General features: G+C 37.9%; 3 protein-coding genes across 3 annotated transcripts; all 3 read right to left on the bottom strand.

Annotated features, from left to right (window-relative positions):
- Positions 1 to 556: 556 nt before the first annotated feature.
- On the bottom strand, positions 557 to 10,916 carry slc38a8b (solute carrier family 38 member 8b). Its single transcript, XM_024295959.2, has 11 exons — positions 10,728 to 10,916; positions 8,347 to 8,545; positions 7,256 to 7,412; positions 7,077 to 7,181; positions 6,940 to 6,997; positions 4,889 to 5,003; positions 4,656 to 4,803; positions 4,380 to 4,582; positions 3,411 to 3,462; positions 3,044 to 3,148; positions 557 to 1,876 (listed from the first exon to the last, which is right to left on the bottom strand). Exons 1-10 carry the CDS (start codon positions 10,914 to 10,916, stop codon positions 3,046 to 3,048), a joined length of 1,329 nt encoding a protein of 442 aa, XP_024151727.1. The 3' UTR covers positions 557 to 1,876; positions 3,044 to 3,045.
- A 3,333-nt stretch (positions 10,917 to 14,249) lies between these two features.
- Positions 14,250 to 19,378, bottom strand: nrn1lb (neuritin 1-like b). Its single transcript, XM_036210494.1, has 3 exons — positions 18,954 to 19,378; positions 16,474 to 16,621; positions 14,250 to 14,927 (listed from the first exon to the last, which is right to left on the bottom strand). Exons 1-3 carry the CDS (start codon positions 19,003 to 19,005, stop codon positions 14,624 to 14,626), a joined length of 504 nt encoding a protein of 167 aa, XP_036066387.1. The 5' UTR covers positions 19,006 to 19,378; the 3' UTR covers positions 14,250 to 14,623.
- Positions 19,379 to 21,987: 2,609 nt separating this feature from the next.
- Positions 21,988 to 25,370, bottom strand: thap11 (THAP domain containing 11). Its single transcript, XM_024295654.2, has one exon. It carries the CDS (start codon positions 25,016 to 25,018, stop codon positions 24,197 to 24,199), a length of 822 nt encoding a protein of 273 aa, XP_024151422.1. The 5' UTR covers positions 25,019 to 25,370; the 3' UTR covers positions 21,988 to 24,196.
- Positions 25,371 to 25,523: the final 153 nt, after the last annotated feature.

Genomic DNA, 25,523 nt, shown 5'->3' with positions numbered 1-25,523 from the left:
TTTTCAGTTTGAAAATACAGTTTTACTCTAGCAGAGCCAACAAGTCCTGAAGGATTAATATATTTACATTGTTTCAGTTGAACTTTTGGTTTCAGCATAATAAGAACATGACTGTGTTCCTGTCCTTTTGTCTTTAAGGGCTCTCCACAGCTCAGATATACTTTGTGGTGTTGCACAAGATACTAAAATGCTGTAAAAAAAAATCTGAATTTATTTGAAAATATTTAAGGTAATTCATGTCATTTTGTTAAAAATTGGGGGGAAAAAATTGAGGAAAATCAACATCTTCTCCTGTTTTGTCATGGATTTATTTAGCCTTCTGCATATAAACGCTTTAAGCTTCAACTTTCATCAAACCATAATGTGCAGTGAGAGATTAGTTTGTAGCTCTGCGTCAGATTTGCAACATCTGACACGCTGCACGAACAGCAGTGTGGACACAGCAGGTCATGCATTATACATGCCTGCATAAAGTCCACACCTTCACTAAGGTTGTTCTGGAAAAACTGAGTTGATTTAGGAAATCAACAAAAGTTAAACTGACAGCTAAGATAAAGGTTTCCAGTTTGATCAAGACAACCATCAATTACCAACATTGTGTTTTTCTCAAAAGGGGAACACTCTGAAGTCTTTGCTTCATAAAAGTACGTTTCATCATCTGCTTTTCCATATGATCATGAACAATCATGATCATATGATCAGATCAGAATCTATATTGGGGTCGAATCAAACCACAGTTGTCATTTTGGTGATGAAAACAAAGTCCAAATTCTATAAAAAAGGTAGTAAAGCAGCCTTTTTTGCATAATGTTGGGTCCAAAAAGCAATCAAACTATGGATCACAAATGTGCAAAAGGATGCATTTTAATATCACAAATGGAAGACATGATCATGCTGATGTGCTGTACACATATAATTCTTCTTTACCTGAACTGTATGCTGTTGCATCCCTCCGAGTATAGACCGGGGATTAAATACCTGCTGTCATCGTTTCAATAAGCAATGACAGATGCATGATGGGAGCAGGTCGTGACCCTAATGCAGAGAAATGGAGTGCAGGCACATGCATGTGCACTAGGAGAACATACATGCAGCACCTCGTCTGCTGCAAATTCCTGTTCTTATTTGGAGACAAAAAGCCGCCATAAGTTCGACACTTATCTGTTAAAAAAAAAAAAAAATCTAATTTTCATTCATTGAAAGCACAAAAGGCCTGGAGATTTCAATCAGTGTGACAGGCGCACGTGAATAACATTCAATTTCCCTCCCGCATCCTGCTGGGCCTCTTATCAGAAACAATTAAACCTATAAAGGATGTCATCACAAATGATCAAATTAATTAGTTTTGCACTCCAAGAAGCCAGAATTACATGAAGCCAGCTTTGCAGACAGGGAAATAATGAGGCTGGGAAATTATTTTTCAGAGGCTGCGATAATGTAAAGCAGAAAATAATGCATCATTTCGCAGTGATGGAGGCTCAGTCCACCTAGTTGCATAAGCTGGGTTTGTTTTTGAGCTTTCAATTTGTGTTGTGCAGAGGACACCTAGTGTAACTCTGGCAGTGTGAAGCAGTCACTTCAACTAATTAAATGTCTTGTTAAAAGCAAAACATTCCATCCAGACAAGATATAATCACAACTTTAACTCCAGACTCAAAGACTAAATTTGCTGCAAATCTAAGGGAATACATGACAGTTTATCATACATTTTCAGAAATCCATTGTTGACAAATTGTCCGAAATTGGTGTAATCCTGCTCAGAGAATTTTGGGATGGTTGGAAAATGGTGCAGGAGCGCCATCTTGTTGGGGCTGCTGTAAAATCATCCACACGTCCTCCTGAAGGTAGTTTAGCTTCCCTAAAACAGGAACAGCAGCTGAAAAGTAAAAGAAGAGAAAAACAGATGGTAGAAACAACACCCTGTGGTTCCAGCTGTGTGTAATCTAGATAATGGTCACCTTTACCAGATTTAAAGGTAATATGACTGTAGTTTGTTTAGTAAAAACACATCAGGAGATCATTCTATGGAACACTTTTGGAGTTCATTGATAAAGACATGCAAGCACAAAACAAAAGAAAAACACACCAGAAATTCAGAGGAAGATGCCATAAGAACTCTATCATTTGTTTTTAATAAGCTTATGAATATTACTCTGAAATCCGAGCATTTCTAAAATATGAAAGCTGTCTGTAAATGGTTTGAAGTGCGTTTTTGTCACAAAACACATGAACTCTGCTCATGCAACAGTGCGAACAATGACACAAGCTGAGACTGAAGGGCCTCAGTGCCGTCAGTGGAGCTCAGGGATTTGTAAAGGTTTCCATAGTGACCGAGGCTGGCACAAAATATAATGAACAGCTGAAACCGCAGCGAGTTGGACATATGAAGAGTGGATGCAGTTTATGGACTGACAACAACCAGTTTTCTGGAAAAAAGACAAAAATATACACATAAAATGAAAAGATTATAGATTGTTTATATATTTATTGATAGTTTTTATGGAGAGAGGAAACTTATTGTTTCATAATTAAGACTGAAGCACTTTGCACAATTTTATTTTAAAATTACTAAAAGCTAAAACTCTCTCTTTAACCTAAACTAAATAATATTCTATTTTTATTACAATTTTCCATTTTAAAAAGAAAATAATCCAAATACCTGCTTACCATTTATTTACAGCACATACAGTTTCTTTAATACAGAAATATTTCATATCTTTGTAAGCAGTTAGAACAAGGCAACTTTCAAGTCACTCATTGATACCACTTTAAACTTTCAAATGAAATATGACTGATTGATTTTGTTGACTGTGTAAAAGAAATAGGTAGTAAATAGTTACATTTACTCAGTTACTTTTTGTTCATTTACTCATAAAGTGGCCTTTCTGCCCCATTCATTACTTAAGTAGTTAATAAAAATCAATGCAAACCCATTTCTCTCATCCAGTTACATTAATTTATTTTCAAGAGTGACTTGTTTTTTGTGTAGCATAAAAACTAAATGGAGATGAAACATCCTTAAAGAGCTGCTGTTGTTAAAAACCTTCAGAATTTGTGGAAGATTTCCATCACAGCGATGGTTGTGCTCTGTCCAAAGATAAAGACTCCAACTACGATGGTTATGACTCCCCAACCTGTTAAAATCCTCCTACAAAGAGATAGAAAAAACTCATTGAGAACAGCAAGAAGGTAAATGTAAATGTTGAAAAAATATAATCAAGCATGAAACAGGTCAACAGAAAAACTCCAAATGAAAGAAAAGCATATCACATTTTTGTGTCAGTTTTAACGATAAACTCTTATGTGAGTTCGGTCTGTTCTTTTTTTACATGCATAAAAGTTACTTAAAGCAAACTTTACTCTGCTAATTAATTTAAGTTTGTTTTGAGATTTTAAATAGAATGACTCACCTCACTCTCAAAGAGACATCTTCAGTCTGCATTGTAAATATTAAGCAAAGGCCTGCAAAGTACAAAACACAGCAAAGTGACACATTTGCACATATTGCAGACCTTAAACAGAAATCATTAAAGATTCATTTTCTTTCATCACATCAAAATTAATATTTTTTCCCCACTGATTATTTTTTTGCGATGTTCTAAGTTATAAATATTTTGTCTCAAAATTCTTCTTAAATTGTCTTGAAAGAATAACAATTCCTGAATTCTCACCTGTCATCCTTTTTCATTTGTGAAAAATAAAGATCCATTACCTAAATGTTTGTTATGTCTCTTTTGAATATTTCTTAAACCAAATTTTGAAATAATAAAGTTAGCCAGGTAGCAGTGGTGGGCTTTTAACCCTGTTATTGAATTGATCTTTACTTAGAAAATGTATCAAATCCATCAACTCTGTGGACATATTGTCTTTTGTGAAAAGAAAATTTATATTGGAGTCAGAATTTCAAAAATGTATTTCAATTTTAATTAATAATAAATTGATGGTTGTCTTGTAAATTGATTGGATACTTTTGAAATTATGCTCAGCACTCCCCTTCGGTTTAATCTGATCTTTTTCCAACTTTATAGATAGTTGCTTTAGGAAAAGCTAGAAAAGTTTTATTTATGTGGTTATAAAGATTATAAACCAATCAATCAATTAATTAATCAAAGATTCATGTTTATCAGAGGCCTGTTGCTGAAAAAGGACAGCTACACAAATTCATAAAACAGTTTTGCTGAACTTGGATTGCCTTAGATCACATTTTGATAATAACTCCAGTAGTTTTTGGAGAATTTACTTTACACCATTACCAACTTAAATTCCATCCATACACGTTAAGATATTATCTGATTTTAAAAATGTCTATATCAAATATTAAAATCTCAGAAATATCAATTCTGATCAGTGATGTCAGAGAAAGTGCTGTGCTTTCATACCAGGGAAGATAAAAATAAAGAAGGCGCTGATTCCTCCAATGACACTGATAACATCAGCCATGTCAGGGACAAACATGGCGATGAGCAGAGTGGAGGTGATCCAGGCCACAGTCAGGAGAACTCTGCAGCGGCTCTCAAAGGAGTGTGTGACGAGTCCTCTACGACTCCTCTGAGCTCGCAACATCAGGTTAAGGATCACAGATCTGCTTCCACACAGACACGAGACATCACTCACAAGACACTTAAAGGTCACACTCATACAAGAAGAAAACACACCTCCCGAGAAGAAGGATGATGGGATAGATGGTGACGATAGAAATTCCAAAAAGAAGTCTGGAAATGATCATCACCACATCATTTCCTGGATATGACATCAGAATATCAGAGGCGACTGTCTGCCCAAATGTCATGTAGCCGTAAACACCTGCAAATAGGAAGAACCGAACTGTTCAGCAGCCATCAGGTCAAGACGGCATTCAGCAAGTCTTTAGCTCTCCATAGAAGTGTACCTGTGAGAGTGTAGATGAGCAGACAGAAGAGCATGGAGAGCACAGAAATGATCACCCAGTGACACAGCTTCTGGTTTTCCATGCTGCTGTAGATTGCTATGCATGCTTCATGACACTGTAAGAACACACATGGACACAAAACATAAGAAATTTCTATTTATAGAATAATTTTATGAAGCATATAGAACAAATTTTTATTGTCTTAGTACAAGCAAAATCTTTAATTTAAATGTTGTTAAAGAATTCTTGCTTATCAGTTTCTTCAAAGTTGTTTTGTTGACATCATAACATTAGAAATTCTGCTTTCATCCGTTTGTTAAGACAGTCACCAACTAGATAAAAAATGAAAACAAAAAGAAAACCTGTTAAATGTTTGCTTAACATTAGTATGTGTTGTTTTCTGATGCCCCCAGTTCATCACAAGCTAGAAATGTAAAATATATATCTTTTTTTCCAAGAAAACACATTATTGTGTCTTTCTGTTAAAACATGGCAGCTTATGTTATATTTATTTAATATTTCATCATCTGTAAAGTAGTGTTAGTAGTTTTTTTTATCCTTTGTAACTTAATTTTTTCTAAGTGAAGCAAAAGAATGATGGCAATAATAGCTCAACAAAAGGATCATGTTAACCTAATAATTTTTATATTTGTATTAACATAAAATACCAACCATCCATCTTCTTCTGCTTATTCGAGACTGGGTCACGGGGGCAGCAATTTAGGAAAAGTTGTCCAGACTGCCCTCTCCCAGGTCACTTCCTCCAGCTCCTCTGGGAAGAGCTCTGAGATGTTCCCAGGCCAACCGAGAGACTTAGTCTCTCCAGCGTGTCCTGGGTCTTCCCCGGGGGCCTCCGTTAAGTAGGACATGTCCGGAACACCTCACCAGAGAGGCGTCTGGGAGGCATCTGGACCAAATGACCGAGCCACCTCAAGTGGCTCATTACAATGTAGAGGATAAGTGGTTCTACTCCAAGCTTCTCCTATCTCTAAGGGAGCACCCAGCCACCCTGTGGAGGAAGCTCATTTCGGTCGCTTTTAGTCAGGATCTTGTTCTTTCAGTCATGACCCAGAGCTCATGACCATAGGTGAGTACTAGGACGAAGATCGACCGGTAAATTAAGAGCTTTGCTTTCTGAATCAGCTCTCTCTTCAACATAACGGATCAGTACACTGACCGCATAACAGAGGATGGTGCACCAATCCTGTTGATCTGACACTCAGATCATCCGTCACTCGTGAACAAGACCCCAAGATATTTGAACTTCTCTACCTGGGGGAGGAGCACCCCACCCACCGAGAGGGCAAACTACTTTTCTCCAGTCAATCCATTCGTTCATTCATTTTCTCAACCCGCTGTATCCCTTTCAGGGTCATAGGGTCGCCTGTCCCTGCTACTGTTGGGGTGGGGGGGTCACCAGTCTATGTCAGGGCCACACACACTCTAACATGCACACGTAGGGACACATTAGAGCAGGGCTGCTCATTCCTGGTCCTTGAGATCTACCGCTCTGCCTGTTTTTCAGATCTCCAAGACCTGCTACCTCTTGATTAGCTCAATCAGACATCTCCACACACTGGTTGAATGAACACACCTGGTCCAGGTAATCGAAGGGGTTGTAGATCTCTAACCTGCATTATCTTCAGTTGATTACCTAGAATTGGTGTCATTGGACATAGGACACGGCCCCCAAGGCCTGGATTCTGACACCCCTGCTTTAAAGTAACCAAATAATCTATGAAGCATGTTTTTTGGACCGTGGGAGGAAGCCGGGGCGCCCAGAGAAAACTCACGGATTCAAACCAGGGCCTTCTCACTGTTAGTGAAAGCGCTAACCAGTGCGCCACCATACAGTCCAAAGGATAGCCAGTTTATCATTGCAAATGTGGAAAAAAAATCAGTGCTTTGAGATAATTTCAGATAATTGTAATTTTGCTGAATGAATGGCAGATCTTCTCTTGGGAGGGAGGTCTATCATAACATCATGAAAACTGGAACATCCTATTGAAGGTGAAAGTCACCAGCCTTGAAATGTGATGTGTTGATCTTACCTGGAAGCCGAAGCAAATAGTTGGTACAACGCTGAACATGGATGCCCATGAGCCCACACTGGAAGACACACATTTAACTGCTGAGCCTGATGCAACAAAAACACACAAAAATCCATCTGACCCACAGAGTAACTCACCCCTGCATGTCTTCTGGAGTTACAATGGCCGTGTGAGTGTCCATCAGGTAATACTTGACGATCACTGCCACGCACAGATATGTGGCAGCCAGAGTCCCCAATACACTGAGATTGAGAGAGACAGTTAAGATTATCACAATTATATTAGGCAGAGCAACAGACACAGAAAAAGGTTTCACCTCGTGTATTTTTGAATGCCAATTTCTTTAGGAATGGACAACGGCAAGATGATGAGCAGACACATGATGAAGAGGGCGAAACGCTGGTCCGTGTACCAGTGATGAGGTACTTCAGACTCACTCAACCCAGTCACCGTCTCATATAAAGAAGTACATACTGAAAAGATAAAAACAAGCAACATGACAAATCAGTCAATGAACAGAAAAACAATCAAATCATCAAATCAAATATCTCGTCTCGTTTAATCTCAAAACAGAGCAAATTTAAAAAAGAAAGGTTGTGTCGTTTAACTGTATAGACATAATAAAACATATTAGGTTTGGTGCTGGTTAGTTTAGTTTTCTATTTGCTTTCAAAAATATTTTTGTAATGTAGTTGAGGTTCTGTTTTGTGCTTTCACTGGTCTTCTTCTTGGGGTTTAAATGGCAGGGGGCACCAACGTGAAGGTGCATTACCACCACCTACTGTGTAGGAGTATGAGTCGGAGTGGGGGACTTCCTAACTAGAAAAAATAAAAAATAAAAAACTATTCTCTTTAACATTCCGGTTTGTCTTACAAAAACCAATCACAGCTCAATTGAACTCTGCTCCCCTCTCAGCAGCCTCCTTAGACTTAACTGTTCTTTTTTAGGTTTAAACTGTTAATCATCCACAGCTGTAATCAGTTAATTAATCATCCTCTGTATATTTAAGAGTCAATAATTCTCTTCAGAGTCGTAGGTCCTCCCTTTGTCCTATTTTCAGAGTGTATTATTTGTTTTTTCTGGGTGTGCTTGACTCATACTTTTTTTTTTTTAATATATTTGAGTTTAGTTGATGTCATATTTTAGGTTAATTAAAGTTCTGTCTGAAGCTTGGTTTCCTGTGTTTTGTGTCCACCACCACTGTAGGTGACAGAACAAAATGATAAAACAGAATGAATTAAATTAAGCTTACAAATAAAGCACTGACAATGGAGAAAAATGGCTATGATTATTTTTACTTGTATTTAGTCCTGTTCCTGGGGTCCAATACAAAGCCTGTATGAGGGACCCACCACCTCCCCAGAAGTCCCGAGCATCCCCAACCACGGTCCGCTCAAGGTACTCACATTTCTCCAGCTGGTCCTGCACCACCACAAGAAAGGCAACACTTATCATGAAGAGGTTGAAGCAGAAGCAGACTTCGCAGAGCTGTCCCACGGCTCGTCCGCACACCTCCCTCACAACATCCTGGTACGTCTTCTGTCTGCTGACAGACGATGCGTAGCCAAGGATGACCAGACCACTGATGAGGAACACCAGAGACACCTGGAGAAGAGAGTGAAGATGATTCCATCACAGATTACAGTGACATAAACCAGAGGGAGCCAATGCAAGCTAAAGACTCTGTTCCATTCTTTCATTATAACAGAAAAAAAAAGTTTGCCTCAATTTTCCAAAAATGTTGGGATGTTATAAACCGGCTATTTACTTTCTAAGTCTATATGATTATATCTGGAAGATAATATGGTAAAATGTTACTTAACTGATTATCAAAACAAATTGACTTCAAGGTTGGTGTGTCAATATGTGACTTCTATGCTTATATTGTCATCCTGGTCAATGCTCATTTTGGGTAATAGCACGCCCAAAAAACAACTTAGGTAACGGTATAACGTTTCCAGATGGTTCGGTCCAGCTAAGCCTCCTTTCCACTCAGTCCGCTACGGTCCAGTCTGGTCCGGTATTTTTTTTTATTTATTTTTTGTTCTTTGTTTCAAACACAAACACAAAATGAAATAAGAATTTAAAAGTACAAAAAAAACAAAATAAGCATAAGAATCAAAAAATACAAATATAAGAATTTAAAAATACAAATATACAAGTAAAGCAAACACTGTGCTTGAAAAGGAGTGTGTAGAAGAAAATTCTAGAAGAAAATTTTGAGCAATTCCATTGTAAAATGGACCCATTAAACGGTACCGATCCGTTCCTCTTGGGGACCCCCGTCTGTTGCAGGTCCATTGAAAAATAGAACCGAACGGCCAGAGTGGAGCTGCTGCAGTCACCCACTGAAAGCGCCAATAAAGCGCTCATTTACGCTAAAGTTTCCAACGTTTGTAAGCGTTCAGATTCTTGCAGTTTCCTGTGTACTCTTTTGGTCAACAGGTCTATAATGAAAATGCTTGCTAAAACAGCAAGGACTGGTCTGTGGTGGAACTGCAAGCGTTCCTCTGCGACCGTGTGATACAGGGTTGGGTTGCGGCACGCCAGCGGTCTGCACCACGTATGGATCATGAAAACAAACCACTCAGTGGAAGTGAGGCTTAACTGAATGGAAACGCTCACTAAAACTAACTGAACCGGACCAGACTGCTCAGTGGAAACGAGTCTTTAAAAACCCACTCTGATCAAATTCGTATTTTGGATCTTTTTAACATGTTTTTTGATGATGGAGGACATATCTAAAGGAATTTAAGCATAAAATTGCTTTTCTGAGAATTAGTTTTTTTAAGCAAGGCGCAAATGAAGAAATGAAGGTAGAAAAAAGCAAGACCTACAATGGCAAGGCACAAGCTCCCTGCTCCGCTCTATTCAGATGCATCCACTAGCAGACAAGTAGATCCAATAACGTCTTGGTTTTCCTCATCTGAGCTGGCATCTGGCTCAAAACTGTACAGCTGGACAGATGGATCACCATTTTTATTGCATTGGTAATGTTAGGTTGGGTTGTGAGGGGCTGTGAGAGAGTTTAAAACAAAGGGATGATTGGAAATGGGGGCAGGCTTACTCCACACCAACGGTCCCACCCGCAATTCAGAGGCAAATTTTTGATGAACTGCTGCAGTTCTGCAGAAACTATGTCTTTAAAAATGATAGTTTTTCTTTTAATTTGGCTAAAAATGTGATAATCATAATTTAAAGACCACTGGGAACACTTTTTCAATAAATCATAAGTCAACTGGCGTGTGAAACTAAATTGAGATGTGAAATGTTTTGGCATTAATGGACTTTTGAACAGATTCTGCTGTGAAACTTTCCTCAAGCCTAATTTGACATCTCCGTCATTCTGTTTCTGTGGGTTCACACTACACTCCTGACAAAACAATTATTCTATTTTTTTACCACAGAGTTCAGGTAAGCTTTACACTTACCCAAACCAAAGCAGACCACACCATTCCAGAGTTCGAGGAAATGTATCATCATGCAGACCAAACAGTCCAGTCACCTCCTTCCTGATTCTTGGAAATCCTGTTATCTACCATGAAACTCAGCGACACTCCCTTTTAGTATTTAGATGTAAGCCAGTGACAGTTTGAGCCCTAACCTAACCCAAACCAAACGCTTCATTAGAGCTCACCTGTGAAAAATATGACCCTCCTCACACCACAGAGAGACAGAGAGTGGTCTTTGTAGTGTGAATGCATGATGCACAACAACACCTGAACACACATTTCTGACAATTGTGCATCAGAACATCTGAAGAGTCTTCTTTTCTTGAAGAACTCACCAACTCCACGCTGATGGCCGTGGTCACCCCCCCTGCCTTCTCAAAAGCCCAGGGGAAGTTGAGAAGTCCGGCTCCCAGTGCAGACTTCAGCATGATGAACACAGCTCCGTACGAACCGAGCCGAGGAGGATCTGAGTGGGACGCGGAGCGGGCCAGCAGGCTGATGCTCTCCCGGGCCAGTTCCTCCATGACTCTGAGACCGGTCCCTCACTTGCAGGCCCCACAGGCGCTGAGATCAAAGGCAGGTTTTGCAAAGAGCTGTCGAGAGCCACTCATGTAAACCTGGAGAACCGGAGAATATATAGAGCTGCACACCCGCACACATCGGCCTAATTTGTCTATTAAGCATTTCTCACTGAGGTGACACATGTGACACTAAAGTGGGTATGTTTGCTTGAATGCTCTGCTGCTCTGTCTTTGAGGTATTATTAAAAACAGGAAAACTCTGTCGGGAAAAAAGCCACATGCAAAAACATGCAATAAGTTAAATCTCTTTTTTCTGCCAAGACCAATTTGACACATTTCACATATGTTAAGAAAGCGAAACAAGCAAATGTATGAATTAAAGATCCTGCTTATTTTGTATAATTATTGTATTAAAGGTTTCTTTAAAGGGTTCAATGTTCTGATTGCACCCTCATTTATTAAGTTCTTATGGTGGAATAAGTAATTCAATTTCGTCAAATAGAAAAAAGTCTTTCATACATGATTTTTAAAAACATATCCACATATTTTAATTGTTCCACTCACTTTTATTAAAGTTTATTTATGTTCCCTTGATTGAATTTTATTTATATGAAGGTTTAAGGTACATTTTCTATACTTTCAAATAATTCCTTAAGTAGAAAAAATTGAAACAACTCTAACTCATACTAGACTCATATAAATCTAAGCGTAAACTGATACTTAAAAAGAGAATTGCCTGGAAAAATTCACACCCTGAGAAACTTTTCAGAAGAAGAGGTAAGAAGTGAGAGTTTAGAAACTTAAAAAAGATCAATATTCTAACCAGAAATATTTCCCTGTGAGGAGATAACTCACCTTAACACAGGTAAAAGGAGCTCAATCATTCATAATTAATGAAAAATGTTTGGAAGAACAGATGGTATATATAAAGACATCATTTTTTAATTGTTTTTACTTTGATGGCCTGGCTTCTTGTTGTTCATGTCAATCACACTTGTGAAGTGCTTCTAAATGACATTAATAAACTGTTTATCTTGACTCTGTTAAATGTACATTATTCCAACTTTTTTTCAATTCATCATAACTCTACTCTCTTGGGGAAGAGCAGCTGACTTTAGGTGTTTTACTCTCATAATCTAACTTTTTCAACAGTTCATTCAGTTTTACATTGACCTCATTCAATCACATCTTATTTATTTCTACATATTGAAAAATAAATGAGAATATGTGTTCTCCATATTTCACTGATCCTGTGTATTTTATGTCCCAAAGATAAATGTTGTTGTTTTATACCATTGTCCAGGTGCATACTCAATTCTGATTGGTTGCTGGGCGTGGATTCAAAAGTGATAATCCACGGTGATAATGCACACCTAAAAAAGAAGTTCTGCTCACGTAGCCCAGATGTTCTGTATCCATGCATAGGCTTCTATAAAACAAGTTTTAGCTTCGTCATCTGGACAAAAACAAAGAGGTGAACTTTCTCCCTGAACTTTATTAAACCTAAAACTAAAACTTTATTAAATCAGCATATTTATCGCTTTCCTTTATCGCTGCAGTTAAGGTCTGTGTCAGCTCAGCTGGTACGCCGACGCATTGTCATGTTACCATGACAACATGCCGCATCACGTATCACATGGTCCACTTTTCGTGAAAAAGCAATCGAAACCAAAGAAACAACAATAACAAAGTACTAAATATTGATTGTATATTTATTTCGTTTGTAAGTAGCCATGATATAAGTAGAATAAGTCCCTTCAAAGTGTGCATTACTAAAAATTAACCCGCTTCGCAAAAGTAACTGTCCACTGCTTCACGTTGGACAGTTCCACAATGTACATCAATTTCTAATAATGCACTTTTCATTAGGCATTATCCCTGACATAACTATGATGGTCGACAACAGATTATTTCTCATCTTCCATTTTCCATGTTTATAGAAAAAAATCACCATTAACTTAACCTCTTGATGTCAGGGCGCATTTCCAGCTTTGAAAAAAAAATCACACAATGTTTTTGCATATTTGTGGGGTTAATTTAAGATAAATAAAATGGAAAGTGTTCTGTGAACAAACGTGTGCAGCCGAAATCCTATTTCAACAATATTTAATACAATACAGAAAATTTGATTTAGTGTCTGTTCCCTGTTTTGTCACGAGACCAAACAACACAAAAATGCATTCCAAACTTCCAGACTGGAGGAACATCTTTTTAGGGTTTCAAATTGCTCATTGCAAACAGGTAAGATCACAAACATACTGTTGTTGTCAGAGATGTACATGAGTTCATTGACGAGCTCAGAGGACGAGTCGTCTGACTGTTTATGTTCCACTGAACTGATTTGAGATTCTGCTCCCAATCTCGGAGATCCCAAGAACAATAAACTCCTGGGTTTTTAAAGTTAATTTGACTTTATATATATATATAATTTTGGGTTGCAGAAATTAAAAGCATCCAAAAATAATAAACACAAATTAAATAATGAATACATAAAAATAAGGGAAAAATTAGCAGCCAAATGGGGGCCCATGGATTCTCCAGGGTAAAAAGCTCAATGACACAACAACTTTCCCAATTTGTAAGTTTACATTTACGACAAACAATTGATTATTAGTCACTTTGAAGGATTTACTAATTTTTCAATAAAAAGATTAAAAAAAAAGGGTGTCAATTACTGACAAGATCTAATAATGCAGCACTGAAAATGTTTCTGATCGTGACCAGATGTATTAAAGTACACAAACATAAAATCACATCTATTCTTACAAGATCTAAGCCAGTTATTGTGAACATAGCTTTAATTCAGATTATTGTTCATGTAATGACAAGCATAGTCAAGTGGCAGCTTATGGTGCTAAAATGATATTAGACTGATGTTCAACCCTAACAGTACTGTGCGTATGAAAATAAAATTCACTGAGTGAGAAAGCTAAGCTTATTCATTGCTGTGGAGAATCTTTTCAAACACATTCTGCATCAAAGCTTAAAAATATTCAGAACTTTTTCCAAACTGTTCACCTTTTCTGCCACATATTATTGAAAACTGTTCACGAAACCTAACATTTATCAGTTCATCAAAGTTCTCACAAGTGCAAATCTCTGATGTAAAATCAGTTAAATGGGATGATGAACCAAAGCCAAATCAATCCTCGTCCTGGAACCTGATGGGATCACGAGTACATCTGGACACCTGGATTTACAATGCCCCTGAAAATCTCATTTGCTCTAATATCATGAGGCATTGTTTATTTATTTCTGCACTGCCCAAAGTTAATACTCCAAAGCTTAGGTTTGCCTTTAGTAAAACTGTCTCTGTAATCTGTGGAGAGTTTTTTTTTTGTTTTGTTTTGTTTTTTTTTCAAATCACTCCATAATTAAAGTATTTATCTAATGTGTTGGCAAATTTGTGGTTTAAAAAGAATCCGGCAAATATTGATGTTTACTTTAAACATTTATGTTCAGGAGAACTGTAATGAGACGGCCAGCTGTTAACACCTGGATTGGAGATTTATTATTTCAATCCTTTGACCTGAAATATTAAGACTGAGATCATGTAGTAAAGTACAAACCTCTAAATTCCAACCTCTGAATATTACAGTGTGACAAAAATCACATATGCTCAAGAAGCATCTCTTGATAAAACCGACATAAGAATATGGGATCCAGCTGTGATAGTCTCTGAGCTGAGGGAGTGTCTTTGTGTGGTTGGACTAACTCCTGAGGAGAACCAGGAGCATGCTGCACACGGGCAACGACAGTGTGAAGACCGCAGGGCCGTGCCTGTCCGTCTGCCCTTTCAACGTCTCCTGGTTCATCTGATCGGAGGTAGGAGGACTCTGGGGAACAGGCAACGTGCTGGAAGGGAGGGTGGTGCGGCTGGCACACATGTCGTAGAGGTTTCCAGAAAACTGCGTCTTCCTGGACTCTTGTCTCAGAGACTCCCAGACAGCTGCTGCCTCTCCGGGACAGCCAGCCAGAGCTGAGTTGGCACAAACGTGAAACGCGTTCCAGGACCTTTAGGCCAGAGCAAGGAGATATTTTAGTTCATAAATTTAATAGCACTGTTGCATCACTTTATAATTGCAGTCATACATCACTGCAATTGCATTATAAATTTAAAAATAGTTGGGAAAAATCATTTGGTTTAAAAGCTACCCAGGTCCTGTTTCCTAGAAAGTCAAACCCACATCATCACACCTCCAACACCATGCTTCACAATTAATGTGAAGTGTTTTTTAAGGCTTTCCTTTGGTTGAGCCTTTCAAATGATCCATGTGTTTGTTTTTGGTTCAGGGTGATGGTAAAGGGAATTTTATGGCAATTCCACCCATAACACGGATTAATGTTGATATCCTTTTATTGACTCGTTTTTTAGCAGGAATTATAGAAAAGATTTGTGGCTATTTTGTTGGTTGCTTGTTCCCTGTTGCCATTTGCTTTTAATACACTTCTAATAGTTCCAAAGAAAAAAGTATGGCCTGTAAATGAGCTCATACTGGCTTGTAATTGTGTTAAGATTTAATATTTCTCTATTTCAAAGAGGTAGCTTGCATCTCTACTGCCTGCATTAGGGACAGTGCAATAAACTTAATACATTTACCATCCATCCATCCATCCATTTTCTTGATCGCTTCTTCCCTTTCGGGGTCGCGGGGGTGCCGGAGCCTATCCCGGCTACTGAAGGGCGAAGGCGGGGTACACCCTGGACAGGTCGCCAGTCTGTCGCAGGGCCTCAATCACACACCCATTCACTCTCACATTCACACCTAGGGGCAATTTAGAGTCACCAATTAACCTATGAAGCATGTTTTTGGACGGTGGGAGGAAGCCGGAGTCCCCGGTGAAAACCCACGCATGCACGGGGAGAACATGCAAACTCCACACAGAAAGGTCCCAGCCAGGATTTGAACCGGGGCCTCTCGCTGTGAGGCAAGAGCGCTAACCACTGCGCCACCGTGCAGCCCTAATACATTTACCCTGGTTACAATTATATTCTTGAAATTAAAAAAAAGCAATTTCAATCATTGATGTAGAGCAAATGGATCCAACAAAATCAGTTGAAAATCAGTTGGAAAACCTAGTTTAAATGTTTTATTTTATGTTGCTAAATCAAGATGAATGATCAATCCATGCAACAAAGATGCTTTGCCATGTCTAGAGTTTTGATCTTCATTAACAATCCTCAATTTCTTAGGCAGGAAAGGGGTTCTTCAATCTAGATGTACAAAACGAGCAACGTTGGAAACAGAAAATTTTCTTCTGTTTGTCATATTTATGGAACCATTTAATTTTGTATTTGAAAATAAGTCAATCCATTGATAGGTTCTTAAAAATGTTTGCAAAACAGAATTACATGTAGAGAGAAATGTGTTTAACCTCTTAATATTAAAATGTTCCAAAAAATGTAATGATCCTAATATCTAATCTAACATATTTTATAGTATGTGTCAAACTCATTAAAACTTTGAATTAAATTTAGTGGACACAATGAACAGAAACACATTGTAGACACAGAATATTTTCATGAAACCTGGTGAGAATTTTCTTGAAATACACACACCTGCAGATTGAATCGATGTCCTGTGTGCTCTGATCTTTTTGAGTTTCTACTAAACTGTCTCCAAGTGTGAGCAAACACTGAGCAAAGCCTCTGTAGATGGATCCACACGCAACTGGAATAGCAGCTCCAGAACACAAAGGGACAAGACCTGCAGGAGAAGATGAGACAATGAAAAGATCATCACCTTTCACTTTAGAATAGAATAGAATAGAATAGAATAGAATAGAATAGAATAGAATAGAATAGAATAGAATAGAATAGAATAGAATAGAATAGAATAGAAAGTTCTAAATCTGGTTTTGGAAAGACACCCAGTCACAGAATAGAGCAACTTTTTTAATCCAGGAAACCAGATTTTACAGGCTGTCAGTGTTGTTGATTCAACAAAAAACCGACAACACTTTTAGTACAATACAGGAAATTGAGGGAGCAAACATGCTGCAGCTGATGGGATATTTTTTAAGTCCAAATCCATAACTGTGATGTAAAGCACAGAAAAAATAGCTACATAATTTTCTGGAATGAAACCCATTTTGCTTAGAGACACAATCCGTATGGTCCTTGGATGGATCAAACAAATAAAAAAATATGTTGTATTCCATTCATCTGGAGGGATTATACAATCCCTGTTCTTAATTCAGGGTAGGGAGAGAAAAAAAAGCGTGTACTCACTATCTGAGTGCATTGATCAGCTTATAGATTACACATCTCTCTGAGATTACTAGAATTTTGACTTTGACCAGAATAATTAAATGTTAATGCGCAATGGGAATATGAAAATTGAAATGGCACAAGAAGTGTAACTTTTTGGCCAAAAAATATTATATAACATTTTGAAGCAAATGGTTGTATTTTGGAAAAATAAATTAAATATGTTGCACATTCAGCCAACATTCATTCAGCCATCAAAATGTTTAAATGTTTCCAACATTATTTCACACTCCTGGGACCCCTCAGAGGGAATCATTCAGAATATTCAGCATAAATATGAGGCAAATCTTCACAAAAAATTGACACATTGGCCCAAAAAACAGCAGCAAAATACATGAAACGATCCCTGGATTCAACCCTGTGCTGCTGTTTTTTTGGTTTATAGTTTATAAAAACAGCATAAATGTTCAGCATTTTTAAATGACACATGACCAAAGTTGAAAAATGTATATTTTTCCCACTTCCTTTTAACTACAGACTAAAACCAAATAAAAAATAGATAAATAAATTTTAAAAAAGTAGAATCTTTTTTCTAAAACATAGTTTCAAAAGTTGCAAAAGCCCATTATTCTACTTGACATTAATGGATCATTTGATTTCAGGCCTTACAAAAGTACGAAAAACTTAATCTTCAACATGTATATAAATTATGTTAATCCAATATTAGTAGAATTCTAAACATACTTATTGTTTAGTCAAAGTTTTATGTTGAAAAATAGCCCTTTCACTGTGGATACATTATTATAACATTTTTCACAGCTCCTTTTCCTGAGCATTCAGCATCAAAGTTCATTTTCATGACTCAGCTTTAATGAAGCTCCTGCTGTCAGACACAATTTTGCTGCAAGTTCACTTAAACTCAATGGCTGCTAGGTGACAGCTAAAATCATTCCACTCCTCCACTACATGTTTGGAGAATGAATGTAGACAGGCTGCACTTTGATGTCCTTTTGTATAACGCCAATAGTTTTGTCTGTGATCTGGTCTTTTTAGAGAAATGTTGCTTATATTTGAAACACTTCCAAATGGACATATTTGGCATTTTTGTTTTATATTTCTTTTTAGATTTCCCTAACCTGAACCTGCTGGAACATCCCTTCAAACAAACATTATGCTTTAGGGACTTTTGTAATATTTTTTCTCTTTTGAGATTTAAAAAGACATAAATTAAAGAAGAATTAAATGAAATTCCAAACTTAAAATACTTCAAAACACACCCAAAGACTCCAGACCAGCAAACTGTTGAAGATTTTGATTTCATAGACATTTTCACACCACCTATTGAAGCTATTACAGCTGTAAATGTTTTCCACTGTTACTTTTGCATGTCAGTTTTAGGTTTTTGTCGAATCAACAAAACTTCCCCCAAACACCTCAATGATTAGCACTCCTCCTATTGCCATGCTTCACCAAATTTACATTTTCTTTCTTCACAACAGCAGAAAATACCCAAACAAACAATTCAGATTCAGACACCAAGTGTTCTACTTTAATCTGCATGTGCTGACGCACGGACTCAGAGAGAATCAGCCCAGCCAACAATTCATTAAGGTAAGTGCATTTGTGAAACCTGTCTCTCCACAATTTCAGATTAAAATACTTTTGAAGTACATACTTCTTACTCCAAACCTAAATAAAAAAAATAATTGTGACATCTGTCTCAATGCTGCAATTTAGACATGCTAACAAAACTTTTTAAAACATTTTGATGGAGTTTAAATAAACATTAAATGAACAGATACAGTTGTGGAGGAGAGAAACATCCTTACTGAGGCAAACAATGGAGAGAAGAACGGTTGCAGCATCCGCATGGGACTTCATCCTTTAATTCTGCAGAGTCCAGTGAAACCAGTACCCCCACTGCACAGGAGGGGAAAAAAGGGGGTCCAAATCCAAAGTTGGAAAAAAAGTAGTTTCTTCAGGATGGGATCCTTCCTGCCATCAATTGGGAATTCATCAGATTGTAAAATTACAGCAACGCTGAGAGGCACAACCCAGCTGGATTAACAGTGAAGGGGACGGATGAATCACAGAGAGTAAAGAGGATGTTGTGGTAGTACATGTGTGTTAGTGTGTGTGTTTGTGTCTGTGTGTACGCAAAAGGGAGGACGGTACCGTAGAGAGCTTGGAAGCAGCAGACCAATGACAGCATCCCAACAGAGCGCTGTGGATTACAGCCTTCTCATTTCCGGTTCCCCGTATTTGTAACAATTATTTCATCTCTGCAATAATCTTCAAAAAAAGAGGGAATTTGTGATCTCCATACAAACCAACTGTTGAGTTTACCTAAGGAGTTTTATCATGAGATTGGAAGGAAACGTCAATGTTTGCGTGTGTCAAAGTGTGAGGAGGATTTGTGTTTTTTTCATTTCTTTTGGACAGATGGATGATGTCCCAGTGAGGATAAAAGAACGAAGCTCACCTGGGAGTCATAGAGTGTCCTCAGGAAACAGCAATGGGTGAATTGAACTGAGGCTAAGTGGGTCACGATGGGGCCACCCAAGAAAGCTGTAATGCAATAAATTGCCTTAATAAATGAAATGTGACATTAAGCACAAACTTGATTATTTACAATTCCTCACTTGAATATCCATCTTGACTCCAGCTCCTATCTGCCTCAAAATCCCCTTTTTCTGCTCCCCAGATGGCTCACTCTCCAGGTATTAGTATAAGTCCCGTTTCACATCTGTGCATTGATCCAAGAGGAATGATAAGTCAGTGTTAATCTGCATTTGAAAACTACCATTAACTGCAAAATAATCTGTGTGGGGCCACTATTTCCAATCAATACATCACAGAAGCCAAATTAGCAGCAAATGTGATCGTGTAATTTTCACAGAATTTTGTTACAGAAATATGTCAAATGTACTCTTAATTTAGAAATCTTAGCATAAGACAAAATGAAAGTAATTTACAATTTATGATATTTTGAGGATTCTTCTTGCCACAATTTTTCTGTGTTTACCTTTTTTCATTTGTTGAATATTTCACATTAATGCTCAACCTGAAACTGTCTCATCAGTTTGGTGCAGTGCAATTCATGTGTTGTCCCTGTTTGTGGTTCTCCTCCAGGGGAGCGGGAGAGATTCCCGATTCCAGGTGGCTCGTCTGTGCTTCTGTTTTGGCCGTGGACCTTGCCTCTGGATCCACTTGTGCCCCCAGCTGTCCCCCAGTTCCATCTGGATGAAGCCCATCTGCTACACTATTCAAACATGTAGTTATAGAGTTAGATAAGCTCATTCTTCTTTAACAGTCGTGGTACACTGCCTGTCCGTCCAGGAAGAGGATCCCTCCTTCATGTGGACATCCCAAAGGTGTCATTCATTTTTTGTCCCAGAATCTGTTTTTTAGGAGTTTTTTTCCTTATGGAGAAGGAGGGTGTCAGGGCAGGGATGCCCAGTTTAGCTAAATCTGTTTAAATTAGTTCAGCAATCAGCTGTCATTTATATTGTATGATAAATTTTATATTTTTGGACACTTATCAAATTGAAGCTAATTGAGACAACTGTGTAGAAATGTTGGGTTATATAAATGAAAAGGAATGGAATGGAATGGAATTGAATTGAGTTGAATGGAATGGAATGGAATTGAATTGAACTGAATTGAATTGAAAACTGAACCCATGGTTAGGAAGAACCCAGGTCAGGAAACATTTGCAGACACTACTATCAACATAATATGTGTACAATATAAAAAAGATCAAATAAAAGAAGAAATTTGAGCAATTATATATTTATGATGTTAAGTAAAGATTATTTGAAATTATACTCAACTGCAAGTTTTTTTTTAAATAAAACTACATTAACTTTTTTATCCATTGTATCTTTTTAGTGTTTTACTTAATAGCCTTTAATTTATTTATTTTCACACTTATATTGGCACAAAAAAAGACTTGGAAACTGTTTAAAACATTTTTGACAGAAAAAAAAACAGGAGAAAAATAGTTGTTGACCAGCATTAGCCTATTTTATATTTAAAAAAAGTTATAAAAAAAAAAAACAGATAAAATGTTATCTGATTTTGAACATTTTCCTACAATGCTGCATATGAACAACAATTCTTTGCTTTAATACACATATCAAACCTATACGACACAGGAGACATTCATTGGGTCTGAAAACAAAGACTTCTGTAGTAAACAGCAGCAGCCATAGGGGAAAAAGGAGTTGTGTAAGTTTGATTGACAGCTCGGGATTAAAGCGTTACGTAATTATTATGGGAGTTGGGGGAAAAAAAAAACAAATCCAGATGAGATTAGTGATCTGTATCCTCATTCTCTTCAATGTGTTTTATCTATCCGCTGGTCATCGCTCCCTGTTTTGTTTTATTTTATCTTGCATGCCTTCATGTGGGAGTTTACAGTCATTCATTCCATTTTGGATTCGAGAGCTGCACTAAAGCCCTGCATTTCCACTGTAACATTGAGCATTTCGGCACTTGTGAAGGGGATTAACAATTAGTGAATGAGCATGAAAGCTGCCAACAAACACTGTCAGACAGATGAAGTAAATTAGGGCATATAGACATGCTAAATCTCTACTCCCACAGCATTTATCCCCAAGCAATTTGGGAGATAGCAATCAAACTGCTGTATCATTTGTTCATGGTGACAATTGTTGTTTCAGTTTTTGGAAAAAATCAAATTAGTGTGGTAATACACATAAAGGTAAGACTTTATTATTATTATTCAACAAAAGTATTGAAAACACCATTTGAAAAAAATTCAAAATAAAACGTTTGTGATTTTGTTTTCTTTATTTTAAACTTTTTGAAATGTAAAAACAAAAAATGTACATTATGGTCATGATCAAAAGTATTCACTCCCAAAAGACAACACAAGGCAAACATTGATAGTCACATCTTTGTAAAGCACCATCCACGATCAATCCTCCTAGTGACTCATTATCTATTTTCACGAGCAGCTTAATTTACAAACAACACCAAACATTTTGATCCTGCGAGCAGTTTATTATGAAAGCTCACCAGAAAAAAAAGACTTTTGCTCCTGATGGATGAATCTGAAGACTTCATGACAATGTGATGACCAGTAATAGGAGTAATTCCTTACAGAAATTATTTACTACAGTAGTTTCTTACTTTACTTTTTGCTGTGACAAAATCCTTTTCTAATAAATGTTGTAGCATGTTACTCAGTAAATGTTAACTTTTTATGACAAAAAGACTGAATTAAAAATAATAAAAAATGGATAGACCACAAGAAAATAATAGTGGAAAAAAGCCACAAAATATATATTTTTTTATTAATTTATGGCTTTTGAGAAAGTTTTTCATTTATTTCAACTTAATGTGCTGAACTAATTACTCTGAAAGTAACTTATACATGCAGGAGTTGTGGGTTTTACCAATGAAAAGGTTAACTTGTCCCTGTGTCCCTATCTGACTGTCATCTGTTCTCAGTGCCTTCATATGCAAAACATAAATTAAAGTCATACTAAAATTGTCTGAAAATCAATGTGTTTTCTCTAAAAGCAGCATTCTTTCTTCTGAATTTGACTCCTTCATAACACTTATTTTTGATCTGTTAATTGTAATAGTTCCTAAAGTAATGCTACAAAGTAATTAATATGTACTAAATCTTTGTAATTTGATTTTTTTATTGAATACTCATGGATTTTTTATATGATCTGCTTTTGGGATAGTAAGGCTGAATAACAGATCAGAACCTAAGATCTGGATAATAACAATTATGTAAAAACAACAACAAAAAAATGTAAATAAAGAAAAATGGCGTGGGAATATAAGTTTGCATCTTCCCACTCATTTTCAAGGAAGCAATTAAACTCCTTTTATGTCATGTTTTTAGTGTCATGTACTGTATATATAAGGGCCAATTTATGACTTAGAGTAATTATAATTACATTTTTACATCTGTATAGGAATGTATGTTTATAGTTTCTAATAAATTAATGACTAATTAACCTAACTTTGGTATAGATGTATATCTCCATCATCTTATTTTGATTATTTTTGTTTTGATTGCTTGAAATAAACAATAACTATAAGGTTTTTTTTGACAGTTCAAAAATCGATCATGCAAATTTGACAATAGCCAGTTATAACTGAACATTCGATTTTTTTTGTACAAGTTTTTATTTTTTTACATAAATCGACACATCTTCAAAAATACTCTGCTTCAATAAAACGTACGAGGGCTTGGGCAACTCGTTGCCTCCTCTTTCCTAAAACACACAAAAACATACTGCGTAATCAAAAGCTTTTACATAGGCAGATGAGTCCGACGTCTGTAAACCTGAAAATACTGTCAAAGAAGACTCACAACGTGTCACTAAACCCAATGACACTTCTGCAGATTTTGTGGTTTGAGCATGTTTCAATGTGGGGTTTCGTCACAACACCCCATAGACTTAAAACATCTGAAATATGCCTCCTGTACATACAACATCCATGAATAGATGCAGCCAATAAACAAAAATTCATGTCCGACTACAAACAGGCACAAACAGAATCACAGAGAATACGCAGGTGCTGGTTCATCCAAACAACCTCAGAAACACTCATACTTTACACAATCTAGGAGGGGGAAATAAACTTAAATGCAACAGGATACATGTTTTCTTGGAATATCTTGACATTTTACAAGCTGAGTTTGCATTATTGTTATTTCACTGCTTTAATAAGGAAAAAATAAGGGTGAAAATGTATTCCACACAATAGTTTCACTCTAGTACAATCAGATTCACAGTTAGTGAATGGTGTCAGTCATATTTGCTGCATTTTTTTTATTTTTACCAGAAAACAGAGAACTAAAAAAAAGATAATAAAATAAATTGAAGGCAAAAAAAAGTTTTTAGTTACTAAAACGGTCAGTTGAAATGAGTCTTCTTTAAAGAAGGAATAACTTTGTTGAGCCCCAACAGTGTGTTTATGTGATTAGCATGTATTTTATTACTATTATCTACACAAACCACCCCGTCATTCACTTCAGACTTTGCTTTAAAGTTCATGGAGTCTGGATCGGTCATCTCCCGGTTCATATTTTCTTTCTGACTCCCACAGGTGTGGCGTAACCGTAGAGCAGCCGGTCCCGCTCCCGCACCTCCTCCTGCAGCTTGGCCTCGGCGACCCGCAGCTGGCGGATGGTCGCCTTCATCTCCTTCATCTTCACCTCCATCAGCGCGATGATGTCCCGCTGCTCGTTCAGCTTCCGCAGGAGTTCGGTTGATGTGGTTCCAGTCGTCAGGGAGTACGAGTGGTCCAAGGGGCTGCTGGTCACACTGACGTACTGCACCGCGGGCTGGTTAGTCCCGGGCTCGAACTCGTTGGTTCTGAGTTCCTCCGCGCTGCCGTCCGGCGCGGAGTAACAGGTCGCCTCTGATTGAGCGGGTAGCCGCGCGGTGCCCAGGTACTCCCCATTCTGGCCTATTTGAACCACGGTAATGCTGTCGTCGTCCGCCTCGCCTCCGATGGTGCCCTCGGCTCCTCCAGCCGTGTTACCAAGCACGCTAGTGGCCACTATCCCAGAGGTCGCTGCGGCGGCGGGGGTGATCACCGAGGCGGAAACCTTTTTCCCTCTGCCCCGCCGACACCTGCGCTCATTCACTCCGCGCAGGGGAAACAGGGACGGCACTCGAACGGAGTAGGTTTTCCTCCCTCCGGCGAAATGCACACTGCAGACTCGGTGACCTGTGGTGGGCTGGAACGTGCTGAAGCAGCCGCTGACCCCGGCCCGGGAGATATTCCGCAGCCACTGCTCTCTTAGCGTGGTGTCCTTTGGAAATGTGTAGAAGCGCAGCTCCCGGTCCCGGTGCGAGTTGTTGTAGCAGCCAGGCACACAGCACGTGAACCCGGGCATCGTTTATTCAAAGTCGATGCTTGAAACACGATTATTAAATAATGCTTAGATTATTTTATTAGGGCTTTTCTTTTTTCAATGCGTTGCTATCGAGCGCCACGGCCTGCACACAAAACTACACGTCCCACAACGCTATCAACTTCCTGTTTATTTTCGCTAAAAGTGAGCAGCTCTCCGAGTCTGAAGACTTACTCCAGCCGATCTGATCCGAACTTGCACGTTGCGAAACTATTACTTGCGACGATTTCAACGTTTAAACTTTATACTCAAGAGCGTCGTCTTGTTTTGTTCTTCGGCGCGTTATCAATCCGACCTCCCCACAAAGTAAACCACAAGTACCAGAGTGCTTTGCGCTTCCACTTTGGAGTCTCTCAGAAATATAGCGCCCCTGCTGGGCGGAGGGGGGATTCTTCAAGGGCTGATTTACCCAACACAGAAACCAGTTTCAAAACAATAAAGTTTATACTGTTCCTGCAATTCTTAAAAACGTATTTAAATTTCAAGT

The sequence above is a fragment of the Oryzias melastigma genome, linkage group LG3, assembly GCF_002922805.2.
Source record: "Oryzias melastigma strain HK-1 linkage group LG3, ASM292280v2, whole genome shotgun sequence".
NCBI lineage: Eukaryota > Metazoa > Chordata > Actinopteri > Beloniformes > Adrianichthyidae > Oryzias > Oryzias melastigma.
This window is presented reverse-complemented; position numbering and strand designations above follow the sequence as displayed.